Below are 26211 nucleotides of genomic sequence, written 5' to 3'. Positions count from 1 at the left end.
CCAGCTGTGGGACATCTCCTGCCTAGGTTCCAGATGTGGCTCAGTGGTATCACTATTGCCTTGAAGTCAGAAAGCTGTGGGATTAAACCCAATCTCTACAGATTTGAGCCCATAATCCAAGCTGATACTTACATGCAGCACTGAGGGAGTGTTGCACCACCAGAGGTGTCAACTGCCAAATGAGACATTAAACTGAGGCCAAGTCTGCCCTCCCAGTTGAACGTAAGTGATCCCACAGCACAATTCAATCAACATCACTAAAACGCATTATACAGTCATCATCTTGATTGTTGTGGGACTTTGCTGTGTGCAAATTGGCTGCTGTGTTTCACTACATTACAACAGGTCAGTTAACTCACTAGAGACTGGGGATTGAACCTGGTCTGCATGATTCAATTACATGCTGACTGATATAATTACCTACAGAGTTATCAGGACTTGTAAGCCTCTGGCTACTATCCTGGTGAAATTTATGCATGTTTTGTTTGGAGCAATGTTCAGATTTATGTAACGGGTGCAGATGACAGCAATAACAGCAACAGATTTGTTTTTGTTTGCCATGCAGAAAGCAAAAATAATAAAGCCCTTAATTGCCTTTTTGCAGGGTCCACAGGGTCCTCGTGGTGAGCAAGGCCCTTCAGGTTCACAAGGCCTACCCGGCCCTCAGGGTGCTAATGGACTATCACTTCCGGGAGAACCGGTGAGTTAATCTGTTTTACTTCCTTTCCTCCCCCGCCCCACCTCTTCGTAATACTGCAGCCTTGAAAAAAACCCATAATTGTTGCAAGCTGATCAGCGTGCATTACATGTTGTTGCATGTAATCGAGTTTGCTTTTAAAATTGAGCAACAGGAGCAATCCTAAAATATTACAATTCTCGTGGGCGCCACACTCCTTCAATAAAAAAATTAACTTCAAAGGCATTCTATTCTCCCCTCTCCTGTCACACAACTGGTTTTACAGCTGATAAGAATATTACCTATGTTGTTTAAAAAAAAGTATTCTCATTAGCTGCTGACTTTTTCAGATGCGGGTGTGGGGGTGAGGGAGGTACCTCACTAAAGTCAAATACAATGCACTGACCTCAGACCAGTAAGTGCCAAGTCCTCTACTCGGTGGTTTACCTGTCAAGACAAAAACATTTTTTATTAACATGTTTTTTCACATTTTCACAATGTTACAAATACTATAAGGTCAGAATTTCAAGAGGGAATGGTTTTTCGGAGATTACTGTTGTCCATAAATAAAAATTACTCCAATTTTATTTTGTATTCATTCTCGGGATATTGGCATCATTAGTAACTTTCAGCCCCATATCTTTCCATTCCCTGCAGGTGAAATAGTCTCACCCATAAACATTATTTATTGCCCATCCCTAGTTGCCCTTGAGAAGGTGGTGGTGATATGACTTCTTGAACCACTGCAGTGTACGTGATGAAGGTACACCCGCAGTGCTGTTAGGGAGTTCCACGATTTTGACTCAGCGATGATGAAGAAGCAGCCATGTATTTCCAAGTCAGGATGATGTGCAACGAGGAGGGGAACTGGGAAGTGATGGCCTTGCGAATGCACTTGCTGCCCTTGTCCTTCAAAGTGCTGGAGGTCATGGGTTTGGGAGGTGCTGTCAATGAAACACCGCTTCTGTGGCTTTTATTCTTCCCCTGGGTGTTAATTGGTGCGACTATTTAACTGACAGGGAATGGAAAGATATGGGGCTGAATTTTACCAGCCCCTCGATGCCATGGGTCGAGACGGGGAGGCCCATAAAATACTACCGAGAGCGGCCCGCCACAACCCATGACGCCGAGAAGGGCCCGCCGGATATTAGTGGTGGTGGCGAGGCCTCGGTGCAGAAGCAGCGGGGCCTTCATCTAAATATTTAAATGAGCATTAATAAAATGCAAATGAACTTACCTGCTGACAGCGGCCGTCCCACACCGATTTTACGGCCAACCAGCCACGACTTGCACGCCTTCGGAGCTCCATTGGAGTTCCGAGGCGAGACACTGGTGGAAGGGGGGAGGAATAAAATTATCAGCGTGGGAGGGTTGGGGGAGCAGGGAAAACACTTGTTATTGGCTGTGGGGATGGTGGGAAGGGGTTGAAGGGCAAATGTGAGAAGTTTGGGGGGATGTTCGGGTCGGGAATAAAATAAGTTTTCTGAATATCGGGCAGTGAAAAGACCATGGGGGGAGGTTGGGAAAGGGCCTCCATCTTCTAGTTATTTATTTAAAACAAATGAAATCTAATATCCCTTTAAAAATGTAAATTTTTGCTGAGGGCTTGAAGCCCTTTAAAAATGGCGCCGGATACCGTTGCCAGGGAGGCGGCAGCTGCCCCCTCTACGTCATCGGAGGCGGCCGTTCCACCCCCTCTGTTTAAATCAGCCCCTGCACGTAATATCACGGGGGCTCTGTGGCAGCACTTCCGTGTTGGAAGGCCGCTGCTTTCACAGTGCACAGTCACGGAGCACAGCGCGCTGATCAAATTCAGCCCATTTCGTTGTGAGGTCCTGACTTTTATTGTGAGGTGTCACATTACCTTCAGGCTTCCTCCGTGCTGCTCCACGTTCACTAGTTGTACGCTATCAAAGCGTTCCATAGATTGGGTCAGCCTTTCTCACACATGGCGCACCATAAGCTAGCATTTATAACATATGTGCTTTGTACAGTCCAGTATTATGACAGTGCTGAAATAAAATAGGATCCAGAAGGGATTCAACAGGTGGGTAATCTGCACTGTCAAGGCTAATTTTTCACAACCACAAGCAAAATTAGACAAAACCATAATGTTCATTTTTTTGGTGGAACTTAGTATTTCAAGAATGAAGCTTTGACAACAGAGAGCATTATCTGGAGCCAATATTAAAAAATTGGGTTATACCAGTCAAAAAATCTTCAGATGCTTCATTTTACATTTGGCATAATAGTGACCACGAGATGAGCTCCAAAAGAGATTACTGGACATGGTCAATCAGCTTCCTTCTTTGGTAATAATTTATTTAATTAGCTGTCCATCCAGCTACAGTCACTTGGACCTTGGTTAGTATTGCCAAATTGCTCTCACTTGCAATTGGCTGCTTCTCAAAAGAAAAAAAGAAAGTAAATGACTTCAAGAAGTTTCTGGGATCACAAACTGTGCCAGACTACAGGTGCTTCAAGGTGATGTTGTAATATTTCACATGGGAAGAAATGGTGAGAGAGACGCCTGATGTCCAATCTGTCACTCAGAGAAGATTATATCACCCTGGATGAAGAGGAAATATTTGGGGCATTGCAGTGTCTATAGATATTATTCAGCCTCTAAACAAACTCTGCCCTGCTGGTTGATCAATATTGATGAAAAATTACATAACTGAGGATACATGTATAAAGACACCATCGACGGGAGAGCTGCAGCAAGCAATTAAACAGATGTAAAACAACAAAGTGTGCTCCCGATCATCAGCAAAGTGATGGAAGGGGTTGTCAACAGTGCTATAAAGCGGCACTTGCTCAGCAATAATGTGCTCACTGACGCTCAGTTTGGGTTCTGTCAGGGCCACTCAGCTCCTGACCTCATTACAGCCTTGGTCCAAACATGGACGAAAGAGCTGAACTCCAGAGGTGAGGTGAGAGTGACTGCCCTTGACATCAAGGCAGCATTTGACCGAGTATGGCATCAAGGAGTCCTAGCAAAACTGGAGTCAATGGGAATAATGGGGACAACTCTCCGCTGGTAGAGTCATACCTAGCACAAAGGAAGATGGTTGCAATTGTTAGGAGGTCAATCACCTCAGTCCCAGGACATCACTGCAGGAGTTCCTCAGGGTAGTGTCCAAGGGCCAACCATCTTCAGCTGCTTCAGCAATGACCTTCCCTCTATCATAAGGTCAGAAGTGGGAATGTTCGCTGATGATTTCACTATGTTCAGCACCATTCGCAATTCCTGAGATACTGAAACAGCCCATGTCCAGATGCAGCAAGACCTGGACAACGTGCAGGCTTGGGCTGATAAGTGGCAAGTAATTAAAAAGATCAACACTCAAAAATTCTTATATTCATTAGTAAGACATAAGACATGCAGTATCATTAAAACATATGACAGTAAAACTTTTTAGTAAGTGTATAGTAAGAATGCAATGTTGGAAATTGCATCTTATGTCTATATTATAATATTGATTTGTGTTTTAGCTGCTGGCATCTTTACACAGGAACTTGCTAATTAGTATAAGCTAGTTATTTATTACACAACTCACACAAGTGCCAGGCAATGACCATCTCAAACAAGAGAGTATCTAACCAAGTCCCCTTGATGTTCAATGGCATTACCATCGCTGAATCCCCACTAACAATATCATGGGGGGTGGGGGGTCACCAATGACCAGAAACTGAACTGGACCAGCCACATAAATGCTGTGGCTACAAGAATAGGTCAGAGGCTGGGATTCTGTGGTGAATAACTCACCTACTGTTCCCCAAAGCCTGTCCACCATCTACAAGGCACAAGTCAGGAGTGTGATGGAATACTCTCCACTTGCCTGGATGGGTGCAGCTCCAACAACACTCAAGAAGCTCGACACCATCCAGGACAAAGTAGCCAGCTGGATTGGCACCCCATCTTCTCCCTCCCCCACAGAAGAACAGTGGCAGCAATGTGTACCATCTACAAGATGCACTGCAGCAACTCACCAAAGCTCCTTCGATGGCACCTTCCAAACCTGCGACCTCTACCACCTAGAACAACAAGGACAGCAGATGCATGGGAACACCACCACATGAAAGTTCCCCTCCAAGTCTCACACCATCCTGACTTGGAATTATATCACCGCTCCTTCACTGTCGCTGGGTCAAGATCCTGGAACTCCCTCCTAACAGCACTGTGGGTGTACATACCTCACATGGACTGCAGCGGTTCAAGAAGGCAGCTCACCACCACCTTCTCAAGGGCAATTAGGGATGGGCAATAAATGTTGACCTAACAAGTGATGCCCACATCCCCTGAACAAATGAAAAAAAAACGCAAAACTATATGGATTGTGCTCCAAGAAACTTCATCACAATTCTGAAATTGCTTCATGATGACATGACTGCAACTGTCTTGAGTGGGACATCTGAAACAGATGCCTTCAAAATCCGGACAGGGATCAAGCAAGTCTGTGTGATAGCCCCCATGCTATTCACAATCTCTCTGATGGTCGCCTTTCGCCTCATCAAAAATCAACTGCCCTCTGGTGTCACTATTAAACACAGTCGAGATGGAAAGCTCTTTAACCTCGCTTTGTGGATGACTGAAGTGTCGTTGCCCACTCTGTATCAGATTTGCAAGCCATTCTTGATCTCTTCAATTCTGCATACAAGAAACTTGGCCTGTCCTTGAACGTCACTAAAACAAAACTCATATATCAAGCCACCTCCCATATGTTTTGAAGGAGAAACTCTAGAATATGTCGAGCACTTGTCATACCTTGGCAGTTACTTTTCTCAAAAGGCCATTGACGAGGATATCCAAAACTGGATCAGCTGTGCCAGTTCAGCCTTCTACAAATTAAGGCAGCGAGTGTTTGACAGCAAAGACATCTGCAAATAAACAAAAGCCTTAGTGTACAGAGAAACTGTTATCACCCTGCCCCTCTACTGCGTGACCTAAACTGTATCAGCGACACAAAACAGCGCTAGAAAATTCCTTCAACAGCGCCTCTGCTGCATCCTCCGGATTCAATGGGAAGACCATTGAACAAACACTAGTGTCCTTGAAGCCAGATCCACAAGCATTCAGGCAAAACTGAAAAATCAATTCCAGTGAACTGGCCAGTGTCCACGTGGCTGAAAATGATCTCCTCTGCTAGGTCCTGTTCTCACAACTCTCAAGTGGCCAACGTTCCAGGCAAGGACAAAGAAAACACTTCAACGACACTCTGAAGCTCTCCTTGAAGTGCAGCTGCACTGACCTTAACAACTGGGAGGAGATTGCTACCAAGCACTCAATGTCAACAGCTTGTCCACCAAGCCGCATCACACTTCAAGTCACAACGCCTTAATTCTGAGGCAGAGCAACAGAAGAGAAGCAAAGAAAAGAAGCAAATTCTACATTCCGGATCCCATTATCTTGTGGGACATCCTGCTCTACGTGTGTGAAGATCAACAGATCAAAAATTGGCCTGGTCACTCACATGAAGACCTATGGCATAAACCTGCGAACCTGAGTAGATGTCGTCCTCGAATCAAGGGACAGCCAACGACGATGAAGATCCACATTCAAGAGAGAGATGGATTCAGTTCTTTGTTCAGCAAGGAAATGCTTTGAACATTAGCAAGATGCCAGAGAAGAGATAATGGGGAAAACCCTATTATTCTATATTGCTTTGAAGCTCCCTATTAAACATTCCTCCATGTGTAAGTTTTGCCTTTGGACAGACAAGGTCTGACTGTTGAAACAAAGGCCTCCATCAGTCAAAGTGCTGAATGACACTGAATGGATGAAATTCAACAAATAAACAAGTTTTTAAATCAAGATTGGCTTAACAATGGATGTTATAGCATTTTATGCTCATTGTGCTCATGAGGTGCAAAAGAAACATGTTTGCAATGCTATCCATTATCTTAGGTCTTTAACAACTTTGCAAAGCAGAATATGGGGTAACTATTGACTTTTTTTTTTCCTCAGTTCCAATTAATCTTTCAACAATCTGCTACTTCATCCGTGGCTCTACTCCATTGGAATCAAGGTTTTAGTAAGACAAGATCTGTTGGCACTGAAATACTCAAATGAATGTCATGGCAACAGACCAGCCTCAGATGGAAAACCCTTTCCAATTTTGTGTAACTGCAAATGTCCCAACACAATTACCAGCTTCCGCATTCCATAATTTAGTTAATCATTTCATGTATACTTAGAAAAGATCCAAATTGCTAGAAACTAAACCAAATATGATTAGCTTACTTTAAAAGACACGCGTGGACGACTTTTGTACTTCTACAATCTGAGGGTTACTTCAACCTTAACAGGCTCAAGTGGCTGATTGGCCTATTCCTGTTCCTATGTTCCTAAGTGAGAAACAATAATGTTTTAGACAGAAACTGATTGACATGCCTCAGGTAATCTTATAAGTTAACTGGAATCTTTGAGTCATTCTTACAAAACTCAGGCTTCGGCATTTTTGATGAGTCTTTAAAAGGCCACGCTTAGCTTTCCCACACCATTGCCCTCTATCCTGTTCCTGAGACACAATTCCATTTTGTACCATCTAGGGTATGTCAGTCTTGAAACTGGACTGGTTGCTTAATATATTTGCCTTACGTTCCTCATTCTGCTACTTGAACAGAAACATTAAAATAAAAGGGTCAGTTCATTCATTAAAATGGCGGTGAAAGGAATTTCACCTGAATGTTTTTAGCATTTGCACTCTGGTACCCCACAGTTCAATTTCAAAGCCATAATGTATTGGCTACTTAACAACTTGTTGATGTAGTGTCTTTCGGAAACATGTTTTCTTTCAACAGAGCAAAATGGTAGTGAAACCTTTTACATTTTTAACCTTTGCATCAATGAGATAGAAATCTTGTTTCTAATATAAGATAAATCTGAAGACTGTATAGAAACCCACTTTGCAGAAATGGTTATTTCAAGCAAATCATGAGGTCTGCATTCCTTCTTCGAGACATATTGTTGGATTCAGTGCCTGTTTTCCATGGTAGTGTTCCATTCCAGTTAGAATCGCTTCAGAAACCCGCAAAACCATACATGGGTTTGCGCCAAGCTCAATTTGTAGGGCTTGCCTCTCCAATGCGCGTTCTTAGCAACAAGAACAAAATAGATCAGTCACCGAACAGAAGAGGACAGCCACTGACACACTGGATGCCAAAGTCACCTCAGTGAATGTAGAAACCAGATAGATTAGCCATGTTTAATTGCTGTATGGCTATCTTTCATAAATAGATTTGCTCCAGTGACATGCCTAATAGCCATCCTTCTCATTCTGGGTTCTAATACCATTTACCATTTTACCAGTTACCATTTAACATGGGAAACACTTCACTGATTTCCATCAAATTCATTGATTTATTTTACCGTGATGTGGTTTCTGTTTGCTTCCATTTTAGACAGAAGATCAGAAGTGTCTTCTAGGTTTTATTTTTAAAGACTTACCCTCATGAAAAGGGAAACCTTTAACAGAATCACACAAAATTCTTGAGTGATTGCATGGATTACATACCAAAAAGTGAGATGTCTGACTTTGCCATGGATACCATTGTTCCCAAAGCTCTCCACCAGTGGTGTTTACCTCACCTCATCTCAGAGTCTGTTGTAAACTATCATTAACTGCTATGATCAGTCACCAACTCCATTATCTTTGTATCATAGATGGGTCAAGGCAAACTAGATGGACCTAGGTCTTTTGTTGTCAAACAATTCCTGTGGTTCTAAAACATTCAGTGTAACCTCACTGCATTTCAAAAAGGAGGTTTAGTTGATGATTTGGATAGTTAAATAGACTGAAGTGAGACAACTATCTGTATCTACCCGTCTATTTTCTGACTACCAGCCCATGTACCTTTAAGAAGGCTTTTGACAAGTTCTACACAAAAGCAACTAATGAAGCTATGGCCACAGGAAACTGGGGTACATGATTCTGGATAGGAAATTGGTTAAAACAATATGAAACAAAGAGTGGTGTAGGCATTGAATGAAGTCCCACTGGGGTAATGCTTAGACATTGTTGCTTCTAATGTACAGTACTGATGGAGATACTGAATTTCAGATTTGCTGATGACATTAAAATAGGAAGAGCAGTAGAGACAAAATCAGTGTCCTAAGCCCAAACATCTTCAGCCGCTTCATCAATAAAGTCAAAAGTGGGGATGTTCACTGACGATTGCACATTGTTGAGTTCCATTTGTAACTCCTTAAATAATGAAATAGTTTGTGCACCAATGCAGCAAGACAATGACAATATTAAGGATTGAGCTGATGAGGGGCAAGTAACATGTGCGCCACACAAGTGCCAGGCAAAGACCATTTCCAACAGGAGAAAGTCTAAGCACTTCCCCTTGACATTCAATGGCATTACCATCACTGAATACCCCACCATCCATATGCTGGGGGTTACCATTGACTGTGAACAGCTTTCCCACCCCACCGCCAATTGAGGCCCTTAACTGGGTAATTAATCCCTAATTAAGGGTCTCTTTCCACTGCAGCCGCAATTACCCATGCAGCGGGCGGCCTGTCGCCGCACGGGAAGCATGGCACAAAAAACCCTGCCGGCTGATTCCTGGTTGCAGGAGGGGGGAGGGCGGTGTCTCTCGTACAAAGGCACTTAGTGCCTTAACGAGGAGCGCGCTGAGACCCACCCCTCTGCCTTGCTGCCGACCCCCCTCCCTCCGCTAGACTCTTCCCGCCCTGGTGTACCTTGAGCCTGGTTCCAGTACCGTTCCTCAGTGTCTGCAGCTACGGCAGCAGCCACCACCCTCTGATTGACCAGCAACTCTGCAAGGTTTGGGACTTCCAGTGGCGGGTCCTCAATCATATGGAAGGCCCACCACTGTCAAGTTCAGTGCTGGATTGCCACTAAATTCGGCAGGCCTTCCATACAAGAGCTGACACGGGGATCTCGGCGTCTATTTCCTCATCAAGACCCCCGCTGCCAACACAAAATTCCAACCGTAGTGTGTGACTCACCTCCTGACTCCCCGAAGCCTTTCCACCATCTACAAGGAACAAGTCAGGAACGTGATGGAATACTCTTCACTTGCCAGGATGAGTGGAGCTCCAACAACACTTAAGAAGCTCCACACCATCCAAGACAAAGCAGCCCTCTTGATTGGCACCCGATCCACCACCTTAAACATTCACTCCCTCCACCATCTGTGCACCGTGGCTATAGTGTGTACCATCGACATGATTCACTGCAGCAACTCATCCAGGCTTCTTCAACAGCAGATCCAAAACCCATGACTTCTACCACCTAGAAGGGCAGCAGACGCAAGGGACTTGGATATATATCACCATTCCTTCATTGTCACTGGGTCAAAATCCTGGAATTCCCTACCTAACAGCATTGTGGCAGCACCTTCACCAAAAGGCAGCTCAACAACTACCTTCTCATAGGCAATTCGAGCGGAGCAATAAATGCAGGCCTTGCCAGGGTTGCTTACACCCCGGGCTGCTTTTTAATAAGCCCTCGATGTCATGATCCATGGTGGGGATGGCCTGAAGATGGCTCTGGATGAGGCCTGCCAAGGACCTCGACGCCAGCAGGGCATGGCCTGATCCTTCTGGTGACGGCGAGGCTCTGTGGCAGCCCCCCTGCCGCTGAGTGATGGGACCACAATTTAAATATGTAAATCAATAAAATTAATAAATTTAAATACACCTACCTGAGATCTTGAGGGCCCGCTGCGATCTTCGGCTCAGTGGCTGGCATACCCACGCCTTCAAATCCCCATCCGGGGAAACGAGGCGCCACACTAGTGGAGAGGGGGGAGGAGATAAGTTTATCAGTGTCGGGGGTGCGGGGGTGGGAAACAGGGTCAAATACACATAATGGGTGTAGGGGATGGTGGGAAGGGTTGAACCTTAAACTTTGTGCCGTTTGGGCTGAATGGCCTCTTTCTGTGCTGTAACTTTTCTATGGTTCTATAGTTTGTTTGCGGGGGGTGCGAGGAAGGTCAGATGTAAAAGGTAAATGTTTTTGGGGGTAAGAGCAAATAGTTATTGTAATTGTTATTGGGTGTGGAAAAGGGGCATAAGAAATTTATTTATTTAGTTTTGGGGTATCTTTCTTTAAAAATTTAACTATGCCAGCAGGGCTAGCTGCCCTTTAAAAATAGCAACATCGGCAGTGGGCTCTTAAAATCCAGTCCCCCACGAATGAATGAAAAATAAAAGATGCAGCTAGAACCTTGCTTCTAATGTACAGTACTGACGGAGATACTGAATTTCAGATTTGCTGATAACATTAAAATAGGAAGAGCAGTAGAGACAGAATCAGTGTCCTAAGCCCAAATATCTTCAGCTGCTTCATCAATAAGGTCAGAAATGGGGATGTTCACTGACGATTGCACATTGTTGAGTTGCATTTGCAACTTGTTAAATAATGAATCAGTTTGTGCACCAATGCAGCAAGACAATGACAACGTTAAGGCTTGAGCTGATGAGAGGCAAGTAACATTTGCGCCACACAAGTGCCAGGCAATGACCATCTCCAGCAGGAGAAAGTCAAAGTATCTCCCCATGACATTTAATGACATTACCATCGCTGAATACCCCACCATCCATATTCTGGGGGTTACCATTGACCAGAAACTTAAGTGGACAAGCCATATAAATACTGTGGCTACAAGAGCAAGTTCTAAGTGTAGAATGAATTAAATAGGTATATCACAGGAAGACTTAGAAAGGGAGTAGGAATAACATCAGGTTCTCAATTTTCAACATAATAAAAATGTTGATAGAATATATAACTGAAACAGTAGGGAGTACAGGTCTTCAGAGATAATACAATTCTCTGGTCAGATTACACTTGGCATATTGTGTTCAGTTTACATGCGTTGGGAAAGGGTTCAGCAAGACCAGTCCCAGATGTCAAGAAGATGAACTATGAGGCACGATTAGAGAAAGCCTGATTCATCAGCCAAGAATGAAGGCACTTTAAGGAGATCCAGACATATAAAATATGAAATGGGGGATGCTTTACTTCATTACTTCAAAACAAGCCAGGAAAGCAAGAACAGGGGACATCAATTTAAATTCGTGACAAGTAAATTTAAAACAGATATCAGGAAGAATTTACTCCAAAGAGTGATAAATGTTTGGAATAATCGGCCAGGTGAGATGGTAGGGGAAAAACCACTAGGAACATTGAAAATACAGCTGGATGCCATTATATGAAAGTTAAGGGACTTGAGAGGTGAATTTCAGTATGTCAAATAGCTATTTCTCATCTTTGGCTTTTCTCATCACATATTTAGGATGTTAGCCTTTCCATCGGTCCATCCATCTTTCAATCTGAACGAGAAAAAAAATGTTGAATACATATAGGTCTATCATCTGAATAGAGACAGGTTAATGCTTTGGATTGAGAAGATCTGATGAAGGTTCTAAATATACAAAACATTAACCAGCTTTTTCTCTTCACAGATCCTTGCGGGTCTCCCAGCAGCTTCTGTGTTTTTTAAAATTTCAGATTAGCCCCTTTTGCAGTTTTCTTTTCTTCATCTCTCCACATTAATTGACGTGATACCTTAAGTACTTTGGAAAAATTTCCCAAAATTCATTAAAGCAACCTAATATTAATACCCTAAGTTGGAAAGAATGACATTAGCCCTTTTACCAACCGGATGTTTCATTTGATGAGCACTGATGTGGCTGAGATGAGATATTCATAAATAAAATGATAATTAGTGGCAAAATTCAGATACAAGCAGCAACTTATATTATGTAGCAGAGTGTTTCACATAGGATAAGACTGGGTGATATCAAAATGATTAGGAGTCGACCAAAGCATGATCAAGCTAAACAATGAAACCAAGATCTTACCTGCATGAGTCTCTGTGTTTAATTGAACTATTGCCACTGGTGAGGGAATGAGAACAAGGGTGTATAATCTGAAAATTAGAGCCAGGCTCTGCAGGAAGCACTTCTTCACACAAAATGGAAATTTGGAATGCTGTCCCAAAAGGATGCTGAGACAATTGAAGTTCAGATTTTTGTTAGTAAGTGTTTCAAGGGATTTGGTGCAAAGATGGGCAAGTGGAGTTAAGATACCGATTAGCCATGATCTAACTGAATGATATAACAGGCTCAATCGGCTGAATTGCCTCATCCTGTTCCTATGTTATTTCTGTGAAGTCCCTTCATATAGTTGAAACCATTGGGGAAATTGTTTCTGATGTATAGGTCCTTCCAGGTCTGTTTTCTTTGCTGTGTTGATGATCTGGACGGTGTCTGTTACAGGGACGCACTGGAATGAAAGGTGATGCAGGAGAGCCAGGATTGCCAGGCCGACCGGTAAGTTTTCTCTCTCTCTTTTATTTCCCCTGGGATTACTTCATAGTGTAAATGCTGTTGAGTCTGCAGCATGAAACATCCCACAAACTGGACTGATTTGGGAATCTAATTCAGAGGCAGCACAATGACTGCCATAGAGAATGGAAGTATCACAAAGGGTGCTCTGCTCTTCTGAGGTTGGGGTAGAGTTGTGCTTGATCGTAAAGTGCTTGATGGGGCATGGAGAGGGAACTTTACCCTGCCTCTGACAGTGCAGTATCAGTGAATGCTTGATGAAACAGTGCAGTAGAAGCTTTAGCCTTCATTTAACCTATCTTGTACCTGGGTGTACTTGATGGCAAAGTATAGTGGGAGCTTTACCTTGCACCAATCTATGCTGTGCCAGGGAATGCTTGATGGAACTGTGCATCCAACCTGCACGCTGCATTAGTCTGCTTGAACATAATAATTGTTATGATGCTCCATTTAAAGAAAAAGCACATCACTTTCATCATTACAAGTTTACACCACCATATCAGTACAGAGTTACTTACAGGTTCTGATGAGAATATTTGTAATATTTTAAATTGAAATATGTAGCGCTGGTAGTTCAAATTTTGCATTACCATGGTGGTTTTACTTGTGCGATTTCTTTCTCACACCCTTTGGATTTCAGAGTCAGTTTACTAATCCAATAGATCATTGGTTCTTTTTATGCATGGTGACATTGCAGTGTAAAAGGCGAGCATTTTGAGCATTCCCTGGTCTATCCTGGCCTGCTGCATTCCACAAATATTGCCCTGTCCCCTCCCAAAGTCTCAGGCAGCACCATATCATATGGCTCTCAGTCTGGACCTTCTTGCTCAACCCACAATCCCATTCTCAACCAGGTTTCTCGTCCCACCTCTTTCTTGACAAGTGCTAGCTGAAGCAGCTGTTACTGGAAATTTCTGCAGCTCACCATCTGAAAGGAGCGGATGTTCTGTGATTCTTTATGAAGCTGTATTAAATAAGAAAATTTCCAGATTGGATGGGTGAAAGCAGTAGTTCAATCTGGTTTGAACCATGGTTGAAGTTGCGATCTAATTCTTCTTTAGTTGAGTTTACTGCCTTGTAATCCACTTCCAGCCCTGAGCATCCAATACTCTGAGGGATCTGGAATACATTACACACATTGTAAATCTCAATACAACTTAAAAGGTTAGAGAAACCACTGGGCATTTTAAATACATTTCCTTTACAAGTCATTCCACATCTGTGAAGGTCACGATTGGAACAATGGGAAAGAATACCATGGTACCATGCATCGAGCAGTCTATTTTGGGAGAAAAGATGGCCCTTTAAGAGTACGTTTGAAAAGCAATTTGAGTGTAGATCTTAGCAATATATCAAAGATTTAAGTACTTATCTTTTTTTATGTTTGTACAAATTAATGATTAAAGTCAGATGCTGTGTCATTATGAAGTGCACATAATAGTACCTTTTTTTAAATAAAGGTGTACTGTAATAGCAGTGTCTGACTGAAAGCTTTGTTTGTTAACAGGGAACAGTCGGTCGGGTAGGCCCACCAGGTACACCAGGATTAGAGGGTCAAAGGGTAGGTATCATTTCAGTCATTCAAAAAAGGTTTACATGTTGGTTCTCTAAAAGGTTCATATTTTCCATCCTAACTTGTGTCCTACATTACAACAGTGATTACAGTTCATAAAAAGTACTTCATTAGCTAAGCATTTTGAGACTTCCGGTGGTTGTGAAAAGCGCTCTATAAATGCAAGTCTTTCTTTTTTTTCCTGATACTGCAGTATAAAGGCAGCCTCCAGGTTTTCCAGGACTTAAAAGCTATAGATGGCCCGGTAGGTAACAGGCACTATCCGAGATGGAGCTGAGCCATACGGAACAGGCAGGTTTCAGATCCCCATTTGTGGATGATGCTGTTAGTTGGTCTCAGTTGGGATGCAGATGAGTGCCCTGGACCAGCAAGAGAACAAACCTAGCCAGGCTTCCTACTCCTACTCTGAGTCATTCTGTTGCATTACAGAAGAAAATTGGTCAGATGTGTGCCGTTGATCAAACAACATGGGGGTGAAATTGGTCTTTATCACATTGCTGTTTGTGGGACCTTGCTGTGCACAAATTGGCTGCCACATTTCCTACATTAAAACAGTGACTAAAAAAATACTTCATTGGCTGCAAAGCACTGAGATGTCCAGTGGACATGAAAGCTGCTATATAAATGCAAGTCTTTCTTGTCTCTTTAGGCAATACTGCGAGAGGTTGATAGTAAAACGGCCGTCCATTTTCCACCCTGCACTATTTCCTTTTCTATTGAAGCCAATGGAGAAGATGATCAGGCAGTGTTTAAAATTTTGGACACCACCCAATATCCATTTCACTCACCCGTGAGCTTACTAGAAATTTGTTCAATCAATTCGATCCGAAATCCATTGGCGACAGTGACCTCTGCTCTTCACCCTGCCAGGGTCAGGGAGATGTCACCACATTTAAATAGCAATGGCATGAATCCATGCCACTATGGGTACATTCTGGGCTCCCGCTGAGGGAGGGAGGTAGGAAAAGTGCCGCTGGCCAGCCATACTTTCACTTAGCGGTGAAATGGCCAGTGGCCATTTGACTTCATAAAGGGGCTGGGAAGATCTGTTGCTTTTGGGATTTTTACAGGGCCTCTAGGCCTGGAGTTCTTAGTGGCTGGCACTTAACGCCATTCAGCCAACTGATCCACCAAGCATAATCCAAAAATCCAAGCTGCTCGGCATTGTGAGAGGCTAGGGCAGAGAAAATTACCCACTTGGCAATTCTTTTTGCCTGGTCCAGCCCCCTACCTCTCTGATTTGATGGGCCATATTTGGAGTAGATATAGAGTTCACTTACCAAGGCCTCAGCACAAATTAGTTGCTGATTTTTCCGCACATGCCAATTCCAGCTGACTGACGCCAAGAATGTGCTACTACACAATTGAATTACTGGGGATGTACTCTTAATGCTAAAAGGCACAATAACTCATTTTGATTTCTTTTAAAACTGTATTTCTTTGATATTACAGGGCTTTCAAGGTAAAGAAGGACCTATTGGACCTCGAGGACCACCGGGACCAATTGTAAGTCATATCTTCAGAAATAAATACTGCTATCAAATGTCTTTAAATAATGTTATGAATTGTGGTCATTCTGCACTCTAACAGTATCCATTTAAAACCTCAGTGCACAGGCTCCTTACTAAAACTCATCATTAAGGACAGAAACCATGATATGATAAAAGACTGCCCATCCCATCAAACATATGTAATGAAGTCTTACGTCCCCTAATTTATTTAATCTGTAAAACTACAGAAGTTTATAGCAGATTAAGAAGCAATTCAACCCATTGAATCTGTGCCAACTGTTACAAGAGAAATCCAAAACTAATCCCACTGCCCCATAGACCTGTATCTTCCTCTGCCTCCGTTCATCCACTTTTGCTTTTAAAGATCTGCCTCAACCATTCCCTGCAGCAAAACATTCCAGCCTGCAACAATACTACTATAGGTTCTGCAGTTTGTCTCAGGTCCGCCCCATCCCACCCTCACCTGAGCAAAGCAAATCCACAGCATCCATCTAACATTCTATACATTCTGCGCGCAGAGATGATAGGATATAGTTCTGATAAAAGACTTAGAAACCAAAGGCTTTATTCACTGGAGTAGAGAAAGTTACAGGAAGTGTTCAAAACTGTGATACATTGAAGGATGAAAGGTTTTTCCCACTAGTCATTGAATTGAGAAGGGACAGAAACTCAAGATGAATACTGGATAAAGTTTATAGAAATATTTTAATACAAGTGGCTTTTGAAGTCGGGTCAGTCATGCTGTCTGGGAGGGAATTAGGTAAACACATGAAGGAAGATGATCGTAAAAGTTACAAGGAAAGGGCTAGAGTAGATAGCTCCCATGTAGAGAGAGGATCAACACAGGTTTGAGAAGCCAAATACCTACACTTATTTATTTAGAGATACAGCACTGAAACAGGCCCTTTGGCCCACCAAGTCTGTGCCGACCAACAACCACCCATTTATACTAACACTACAGTAATCCCATATTCCCTACCACCTACCTACACTAGGGGCAATTTACAACAGCCAATTTACCTATCACCTGCAAGTTTTTGGCTGTGGGAGGAAACCGGAGCACCCGGCGAAAACCCACGCAGACACAGGGAGAAATTACAAACTCCGCACAGGCAGTACCTCGAATCGAACCCGGGTCCCTGGAGCTGTGAGGCTGCAGTGCAAACCACTGCGCCACTGTGCCGCCACTTCTATACATATATATGTATATATCTTTGGCTTGGCTTCATTGGCATGATATTTCCATGGCTAGAGCAATTCAGAAGTCAGTGGGAGTAAGATTCAACTTGGGTGGGGGTGTAAAACTGGCGTTATCGGATCAGACTCCCATCACTTAACCAACCTAATTTTACTTTTCCACTGACTTCAACAGAAGGAGAAATTGGATGGAATGCACAGCCAGTTTTCCTCCCTTTTCTGAAGTTGGAATTTATCCCCCACATTCAGTTAACTCAATCTGTACTCCACCTTCTAACGCTAGTCCTGTTCCTCTCTGGATAATCATTCAGCCACTTTTGAGAAGCTCACCATATTAAACTAATGCCTTGCATGCTGTCTCTTTACACTGGCTCCAGTCCACTGAATGATGTTACATGTTAAACAGATAACGCAATGAGCCTGGCTCAGATGCAATCCAAGACAGCCAGCTCGAACAGCCAGTTCACAGGAAGCAAGAAGAGAGAGCAGGGAAATCACTGAAACTGTAATTACATTTAAAAGTAACTTGGACTATAGGAATGTAAGGAATCTGGTAACTTGTCAACATTCCAAGGGCCATTGTCCTTGTTACTTTGGAAGGAGAGGAACCAGAATTGGTTTAGGTGCCATCATCTCCCAGTGAAGCAGCGTGCTAGCACTTAGGGACAAAAATTGCATGATGGCAATGCAGTTACTATTAGTCTGGAAGGACATAGCTGCCAGACTGGGATTCAACACAAGGTAAAAGCCTACTTGACCTCGTCCTCAGCAATCTAACTGACGCAGATGCATCTGCCCATGATAGAATTGGTAGGAGTGACCATCGCACAGTCCTTACGGAAAGGCAGTCCCTTCTTCACTGAGGACACCCTCCATCATGCTGGGTGGCACTACCACCATGCTAAATGGCATAGATTCAGGACAGATCTAGTAGCTCAAAACTGGGCATCCATGAGGTGCTGTGGACATCAACAGCAGCAAAATTATATTCCACCACAATCTGTAACCTCATGGACTGGCATATCCCTCACTCTACCATTACCATCAACTTAGGGAATCAACCCTGGTTCAATGAAGAGTGTACAAGAGCATACCAGAAGCAGCACCAGTCATTGACATGATTGTAATAGATACGATTATTACATGATTTTCACTGCAGTGCCATCTAAATGGGCATGGTCCTTGTAGTGGTCATGTTACTGGACTAGTAATCCAGAGGCCTGGACTAATAATCCAGAGAATGTGAGTTCAAATCCTAGCTTTGCAGTTTGAGGATTTGAATTCAGTTTTAAAAATTTGGAAAAAGAAAGCAGTTATTAGTAAATAACTACAAAACTGTCAGATTGTTGTTAAAAATAAACCCAACTGATTCACTCACGTGTTACAGGAAAGAAAACCTGCTTTCCTTACCCAATCTGGCTTATATATAACTCCAGTCTCACACTAATAGTCCTCTGCGTCTCATGAAGGCACACCACCACCTTCTCAGGCCAACCTGGGTAATAAAAGCCAGCCTTGCCAGTGACACCCACATTCTAAGAACAAATTAAAAAAAATTCAAATAAAAACATTGTATATTTCACAGAAATAAAAGCTGATTCAATCTTAGCTAAGTATTGAGGAACCCAAGCCTTTAAGAGGTCAATTATGTCCTGCCTTCCCACCCTCTCAACCGCCATGTTTCCTACACCTTACTTTCTGATTCAGGAATAAAGTTTGGGGGATAATGTGAAGAGATCCAGGAGTGGTAATTACAATTATCTCAGGTCTCTTGAAGTGGTTGAACCACTTTTCTCTGATGCTATTTCAATGTAGATATTAACTTAACATGGTAATGCCTATGTTAAAATAGCACAGAAAAGAGCATAGTGTTATGCATTTTTATGACAGCAGGATCAAGCATAATCTTTATCCTCAGATATTCATTTACAAAAAAATGTTATTTGCTTTCAAAGACAAGAATCAGATCTTGTTTGCCTATCCCTGCTATCAAGAAATACAACTTCAAATGAATTTTGATCAGATATTCCACATTCCCTTCCTAATGAGTAATCTCAATCTTCACTATCTGTGACTCATCAACTAGTCATGCTTGTGGAACTAATTTGGACAGATGTAACTGCCATTACTATTTAAGTATTAGTTATAGATATCTAAGGCTCACAACCTGTTCTTTTTTGCTTTTTAGGGTACACCTGGTAACCCTGGTCCTCCTGGTCAAACTGGGAGTCAAGGACAACAAGGTGAAAAGGGATCAGTGGTAAGCGATCAACTTAACAAATTCAATACCTTGGTTTAAAGTAGATGAGGAAGGCACATCGAGTGTTAACATTTACCATACATTGATTGATGTCTGGCATCTTTTATCTTCAAAATATTATTTTCCCATTATAACTGCACAGAGGTCAAGTCCTAGGCAGAAGATGAGAGGAGAGCTGGCCAACCATGGGTATTCCCACACTTTTTGTGAAAGCCAAGCTGTGATTTGTTGTTAAGAGAATGAGGATGAGCATGCGGAAAACTTGAAGGTGCCTTCTGTTGGGATTTGGAGCTGTTTGTGCTCCACTTGAAAAGTCCAGTCAAATCTATCATGTCATTGGTCAGTTCTCTCTCTTGCTTTCCCTAGTTGTATGATTTTGCCCACGCACTTGGCCTAGTGTCCCTCGGACTTGGGGATGGGCACCAACTTGCAAACACCACACCCCTTCCTATTTTCTCAACAAAAGTCCTTGGCAGAATCAACATTCCAAATTTCTCTGCATCACTGCCAACTTGGCAGTAGACTGAATCCCTGTATAATTGCTTTCATTATGCACACCTTCATATACCCCTGCAGTATGGCACTTTATCAGAAATTCTCCAGGTCCCTGCAGTCATAGAGGCCAATTTTAGAGAACAGCTGTCCTTGATGTAGTTATCCCCAATTATTGTGCAGCAAAATATTTCCTGTCTGATTCAGTAACTATAACTTTGATTCTTTTTGTACTCCCCATTATTAACATTGAGGACTAACTTATTTCCTTCATGTGCATATGAATGAGTTGATGGTATTTGACAATAACTTTGGCCTTGAAACCACAGTGTACGATATTAGTATGCATGTGTTTAATGCATCTGCATGAATTTCCTCTGCTTGCTATTTTAACAGAGGTGCTAACCTGCTTCTTTTAAAATTCCTCACATGGGGAACTTCAGACCAATTCATTCAACATTCAGACACTAATATTGAATATGGTAATTTCAAAATATTAATTCTCACTGTTGACTGTGTGTATTCAAACTGATTTGAGTTGAATTTTTTTTAGTTTCTTGACTTGCCAATAAATAAAACTCAGATATAACCTCAATGTTATGGTCTTTACGATAACACTGTCATGAGACTAGTGTTGTTTCTGAGAGATCCTGATATGATGTGTATTAATGCCTTCAGTTTTCTTTGAAGTCTTCAGTCTAGATTTTCCACTATCTGTACAGTTTAGACCCAATTAACCATTTTTTCGACACTCAAATGGAAGTGCGTTATTTGCACCAAATTTTCTGAAGCCAACTCATTAGCATAACCTCAGGTGCAAATTTGGATGAGGGTAGGGAGCATACTGGTGATGCGCATGGAAATTTGTGTACAAAACAAGTTTAAGGGGATGAGGGAAGTTAAAAGTGAGTGTCGCAACAGGGTGACAAAAGTCCTGTAATACTTCAGAGTCTCAAAGAACATTGCATTAATGGCCTTTGTCAAGATTGAAGGAGTTGGGGACTCAGAAGTGAGGGCAAAAATGAAGAGAAAGGGCAGCCAAGGTGGAAACATGAGTCTGTGGGGAAGTGATGGTGGAGATGATACCGCACAGAGTCACTGTGTGGGTGGCAGTCCTGTCGTCTTCTAACATGCCTACAGGAGGTAGAGCCAAGGCTTAGGCCACAGATAAGTGTTAATGTCTCTGGCCGTGCCAGCCCTATGCTGTGTGGTAATTGCAGATGTCTTTCAGCAGGCAGTACATTTCTGCATCTGCTATTTTGTTGACCCAGACCCTGAGAAGTTAATTCTCCATCGACGCTACTAGGTGGATGTGCCAGAGGCTATAGATATGGTTGGCGGCATGTTGACAGGGTGGTCAAATCACGCTATGCTGGCTGCTCATCCCCTGGGCATGCCTTCTTTCATGCCGTGACTTTCTTTTTTATTATTCCCTTTTGGGATATGGGTGTCACGAGCAATGCTGGCATTTATTGCCCATCCAGAACATGTAGAAATATGACAACAGCCAAAACTGTAATTATCAAAAAGCAATAGAATAGTAAAATAAACTTCTAAATTCAGCAGCTGCTTCACATTAGGACTCTTGTTCCTTGTGGGTTAAATTATTTTTGTTGGTTAGATTGAGAAAGGCTTGCAGCTCTGCACTACATTCTCATAGGAAAAATAATGTAATGTTCCAGGATTTCAGACTGGTTTCCAGATATAGTTCTATTATAGAAAAATGTAGAAAGCTACATATGGGAATGTGGACCACAAATAGATGAATGAGGTTGTTTTGCCAACCTTTCATGTCCATGAAGGGAAGGAATTCCTCAGACAACCTTCAGCTAAGGTAAACTCAGCGCTCTCTTGGGAAGTAAATCCCTCTGTGGACCTATTGTTAATGAGTTGGTCAATGTATTTGGCTGAATTTCCTCTGTCATATTGGTAATGAATTGATTAACACTTTGAAGTAAAGTTCCTCTGTGTAATATTTGCAATGATCTGATTAACATGTTGGGGTATAGTTCCTCAGTGTAATATTGGTAATGAATTGGATTAACCCATTCTGGTGCAGTTTCTCTGTGTAATATTTACAATGAAGTGATTAACATTTTGGGGTGTAGTTCCTCTGTAATATTTATAGTGTATCCATGAACATGTTATAGTGAAGTTTCTCTGTGTAATACTTGCAATGAATTCATTAACACATTGGAGTGAAATTCCTTCGCCCATTCGGTAAAAACAGTGAGTGAAGAATATCACCCCAAATCAACACATTTAAAAAACTGCACAAAACTCTTCCAACCCCTCGGTCTTTTTCGCTGAAACTGTGTTTAACGCTTATTGGGCAGGATTTTTAGGCCCCACTGGGGCTTGGAATGGAGGTGGAAGGGGGCATGCGGAACCTTGCATCACTGGCTGGTGTGCCAGTTCCTCGGCTCCATCCCGCCCTCGGCCATTTTCCCAGAGGCAGGATGCGAAGGGTGGTGGCAGGGCTGCCCACCTGCGAGCCAATTTAACTAATTAAAGGCCTATTGATGCTTATTGTCAGAAGCCGACTAGGATTTTCCAGTCGGCCTTCAGGTCCCTGCAGGTAGCGGGGGACAGTTTAGCTGCATGGAGGCATCTTCCAGGCAGCAGACCGGAGATGCGGGGGGCAGCACTCCAGACAGGCTTAAGAGGCCCTCCCTGCCTGCCTGGGTTCATCTGTAGCTGCTAGCTGCCTTGTGGAGGAATTTCCTCTCGACAATGGTGGCCAGATGCTGAATCTATTTTTTATTTTACATTTTAAAACGTTAGCGAGAGAGCACCTCCATTTTGGTGCGCCATCTCCCTCACTTACCTGCCATGGCAACCTGCTGCTGCTTTTCAGCTGGAGGGCCTCCTATTGGCCCTCCAGCTTCAAGACCCCACCCACCATCTTTAATTGGATGGTGAGCCCGCCCTCTGGCCATTAATTGGTCAATTTCGGGAAAATCACAGATGATTGCTCCCCACACAATGCTGGCTTCTGACCCCCGTTTGAGCCTGAAAGTGGGGTTCAGAAGCCTACAGGGAAAATCTTGCCTCATGGTGTCAACAACAAACTTCCACATAGGAACACATAGGCCCATGATGCCTCACAGAGGAATAAGAAAAAAATGGATGTGAAACCAAAGAGGAGGCATTAGGAAGCTGATTAATGGTCGGTTAAATAGGTGGATTCTAAGAAGCACCTTAAAGGAGGAGAGGGCGATGGAGAGACAAAGAGATTTAGAAAAGGAAATTCCAGAGCATGAGACCTGCACGTCTGAAGGCACAGCCACTAATGGTGGGCCAAAGTGAAGTGGTGAGAGACCACAGCTAAAAAGAGTTCAAAGGATGGAAGATTTGCAGATCTTTGGAAGGTTACCAAAACAGTCAATTTAAACACAAAGGTAATAATTTTAGACTTAAGGCATTAAGGGACTGATAGCCAATGAAGTTCAGCAAGGACAGGGAGTGATGGGTGAGTAGGACATCCTGTTGGAGATAAGCAAACATTTCTGGAGGTGGACGGGTGTGAGGCCAGTGAGGAAAGCATTGGAATAATCAAGAGACAAAAACAGGGATGAAGGTTTTGTCAGCAGACAAACTGAAATAGGGGCAGAGGCAGGAGATATTATGAAAGTGGAAGCAAGCAGTCTATGTGATTGTGAAGATATAGAATTGGAAGTTGAACTCAGCCTCAAATAGGATGAGTTGCACATTATTGTTTCTTTAAGCGCCAATACATCAAAATGATCACAGCATTTGCTTGACCACAATGCAAAAACAAAAGCCACCATAAAATAAACAGTCCAAACCAAATTTCTAAATTAAACCATGCCATACTGCATACAAATGTCAACTAATCACCCTTGTGCATTGCCTCAATACCTGTCTTCCGTATGCCTTTGCATAGTGCTCCTATGCAGTGCTATCCAAGTGGCTGCAGCATGACTAATGGAAGGCTGCTGACCTTTAATGAGGGAAACCTCAGATGACTTGGCAGGTTGACCTTGAGCAGCTCTGGCGTGGCTCCAGACTGCACCATCTCCTGATAGCAAGCTCTGCTGACATGAGGCTGGTCTGAGCGTCCACGCCAGGAAGCCAAACTTGCATGACTTCAGTTTGAGTTTCCACTGCAGTATCCAGACGTTGGGTAGCTTCTGCACGTGCTGAAATGGAAGCTGAGAAGTTGACTATCAGATGCTGCATCATGGTTGGCTCTGCAAGTGTGCGAATAAAATTGGCTACCACATCCAAACTGGAAAGGATGGGATCTAAACTCTGCGTAAAACCCTCTGCCAAGTTAGTGGCGGACTCCTCCATGCTGCTTGAGATCAGCTGCAGGCTTTCTGGCAGGCCTGCCAAAACACCAAGCATTTCATTGTGCGTACCCATCAGCTGCCTTCTGTACGCTGCCCCATTAAAGTCCTCATCTGAGTCCTCTGTAGCAGAACTTGTGTGCAACACCCACCCTACAGTAAACTGGCACCTGTGCTACCCTTGTTTCCTCCCCTGCCTGCAGGCCACTCTGTGCCCAGTGTCTCACCATGTGCAGATCCTGCCTCTAAGCTATCCTCTAAAATATACTGTGAGTCACAAATGTGAGAACAAGTGATGGTGTTTCTTCTTCTTCAGTGTCTTCTTGGTCTTCCGCATTGCTGGACCAAGTTGCAGTTCATGGGCAGCTGAAAGAAGAAAGCCACAAGAGCAGGGTTGGAGTGAGGGGAGTGGGTAAAGCATGAGGTGTATGCTTACACCATCTGCAGCTTGTAAATCAGAGGAGATTGTGGGATTAGAGGGAAGTGGGATGTGAAAAGGAGGATTAGGTGTAAGGATACCAGCAACTTTGATGATTTCAGTCCCACCGCTGGCCATGGCCTCACCGATGGCCACTCCAATAATGGCGATCATGGTCTTCTCTATTGGAGAAAGGACTTGCAACTGTGCCTGTCCCCCTCCAGTTAGATGTTGCTGCCTCCAGATATGCACCACCTTGTCCTGCAAAAGAGAGGCAAAGTGTCAGTTGAGTGTGGTGAAGTCTGTTTGGGTGATTTAGTTGTCATGGTTGAATTGATGGTAGTGTGTGCAAGTTGTGAGATGTGGCTATGAGGCTTGCAGCAGTGCTGATTGTGAGGGTGGGGTGAAGGTATGAATGTTGGATATGAGTCACGATTGATAGAGATTGTTGGTAGGTGAGTGATAGGAGTGTGGTGCATTGAGCAGTGAGGCTGGTTGTAAAGTTGTTGGGATATGGCATTTGAAAATATATTCACTGACCTTGACTCGGACTGCTTATGTGAGGTCATTGAACCTTTGGATCTACATTCAAGTCCATGGGGATAGACTCCTGGCATTGACTGTCACGGCTATCTAGTTCCACTGCTTTCGCAAAGTTTGTTTGGAGAGCATCCTAGCCTTCTGTGGATAGATGACACTTCTCTTCCTGCACCAAGACCCCCAGTGCAGCTTCAGAAAATCTTGCAGCCTGCTCCCTGCCATTTTGTGCCACTTTTGAGTGTTTGCTACATCAAAACCATTTTTAGAACAACTTCCAGCACTTGCTGCACGACAGTGCACCTTTCCTTTAAGAGGTGCAAGATGGCTTTAAGTAATGAAGGCTGTCTTAACTCGTGCTAGCCTTTCACAATGTTACAACTCCTCCTCAGGTGTGCAGCCACTCAACAGCACGCTTAGCACTGGCTGCATGCAACATTCATTTAAATTAGCAAGCAGCACAAAGTTTGTGTGCTGCCTACATCGGAAGCAACGGGTGCTGGGTAATCTCGTATCGTGATACCTGCACCTAGGTGTTTTCAGGCCCTGTGCAATTTCACGGACAATATATTTAAGTCAAGTGAATACATTTAAGACTATAATGCAATTAAAATATTTCTTTGTTTTTTTTTATGTAGGGAAAAACTGGCCTAAAGGGAGAGAAAGGTGACCGGGTAAGTGTTGAGTGTTGGAAGATTATATCCTCCGATTGTACTGTCGTGGCTCAATTTTTTTTTGTCAGAAGCTAAAAGCTGGATTCTATTAGCTAGGTCTGCCCCAGCTCCTAAAACAATCATTTTAGGTTACAAATCAGCTGGGTGTGAATTACAGGTTGGAATCGAATTGAGGGGTTCAGATGATTTATATATATAATAATGGACATTAGGAGTGAGTTACAGGCTGGAA

General features: G+C 43.1%; 1 protein-coding gene across 3 annotated transcripts in view; it reads left to right on the top strand.

The window, feature by feature from the left end:
• Nucleotides 1–26211, top strand: part of LOC137376636 (collagen alpha-1(XII) chain-like) — a 268726-nt gene that overhangs the window by 216916 nt on the left and 25599 nt on the right. For all 3 annotated transcript variants that reach the window (XM_068045570.1, XM_068045573.1, XM_068045571.1), the window contains 6 exons: nt 605–700; nt 12936–12989; nt 14512–14565; nt 16030–16083; nt 19474–19545; nt 25944–25979. In XM_068045570.1, the coding sequence (XP_067901671.1) occupies nt 605–700; nt 12936–12989; nt 14512–14565; nt 16030–16083; nt 19474–19545; nt 25944–25979 (366 nt within the window). The remainder of the gene's footprint in view (nt 1–604; nt 701–12935; nt 12990–14511; nt 14566–16029; nt 16084–19473; nt 19546–25943; nt 25980–26211) is intronic.

The sequence above is a fragment of the Heterodontus francisci genome, chromosome 13, assembly GCF_036365525.1.
Source record: "Heterodontus francisci isolate sHetFra1 chromosome 13, sHetFra1.hap1, whole genome shotgun sequence".
Classification (NCBI taxonomy): Eukaryota; Metazoa; Chordata; class Chondrichthyes; order Heterodontiformes; family Heterodontidae; genus Heterodontus; species Heterodontus francisci.
Note: the sequence above shows the minus strand (reverse complement) of the source record. Positions and strands in the feature narration are given on the sequence as shown.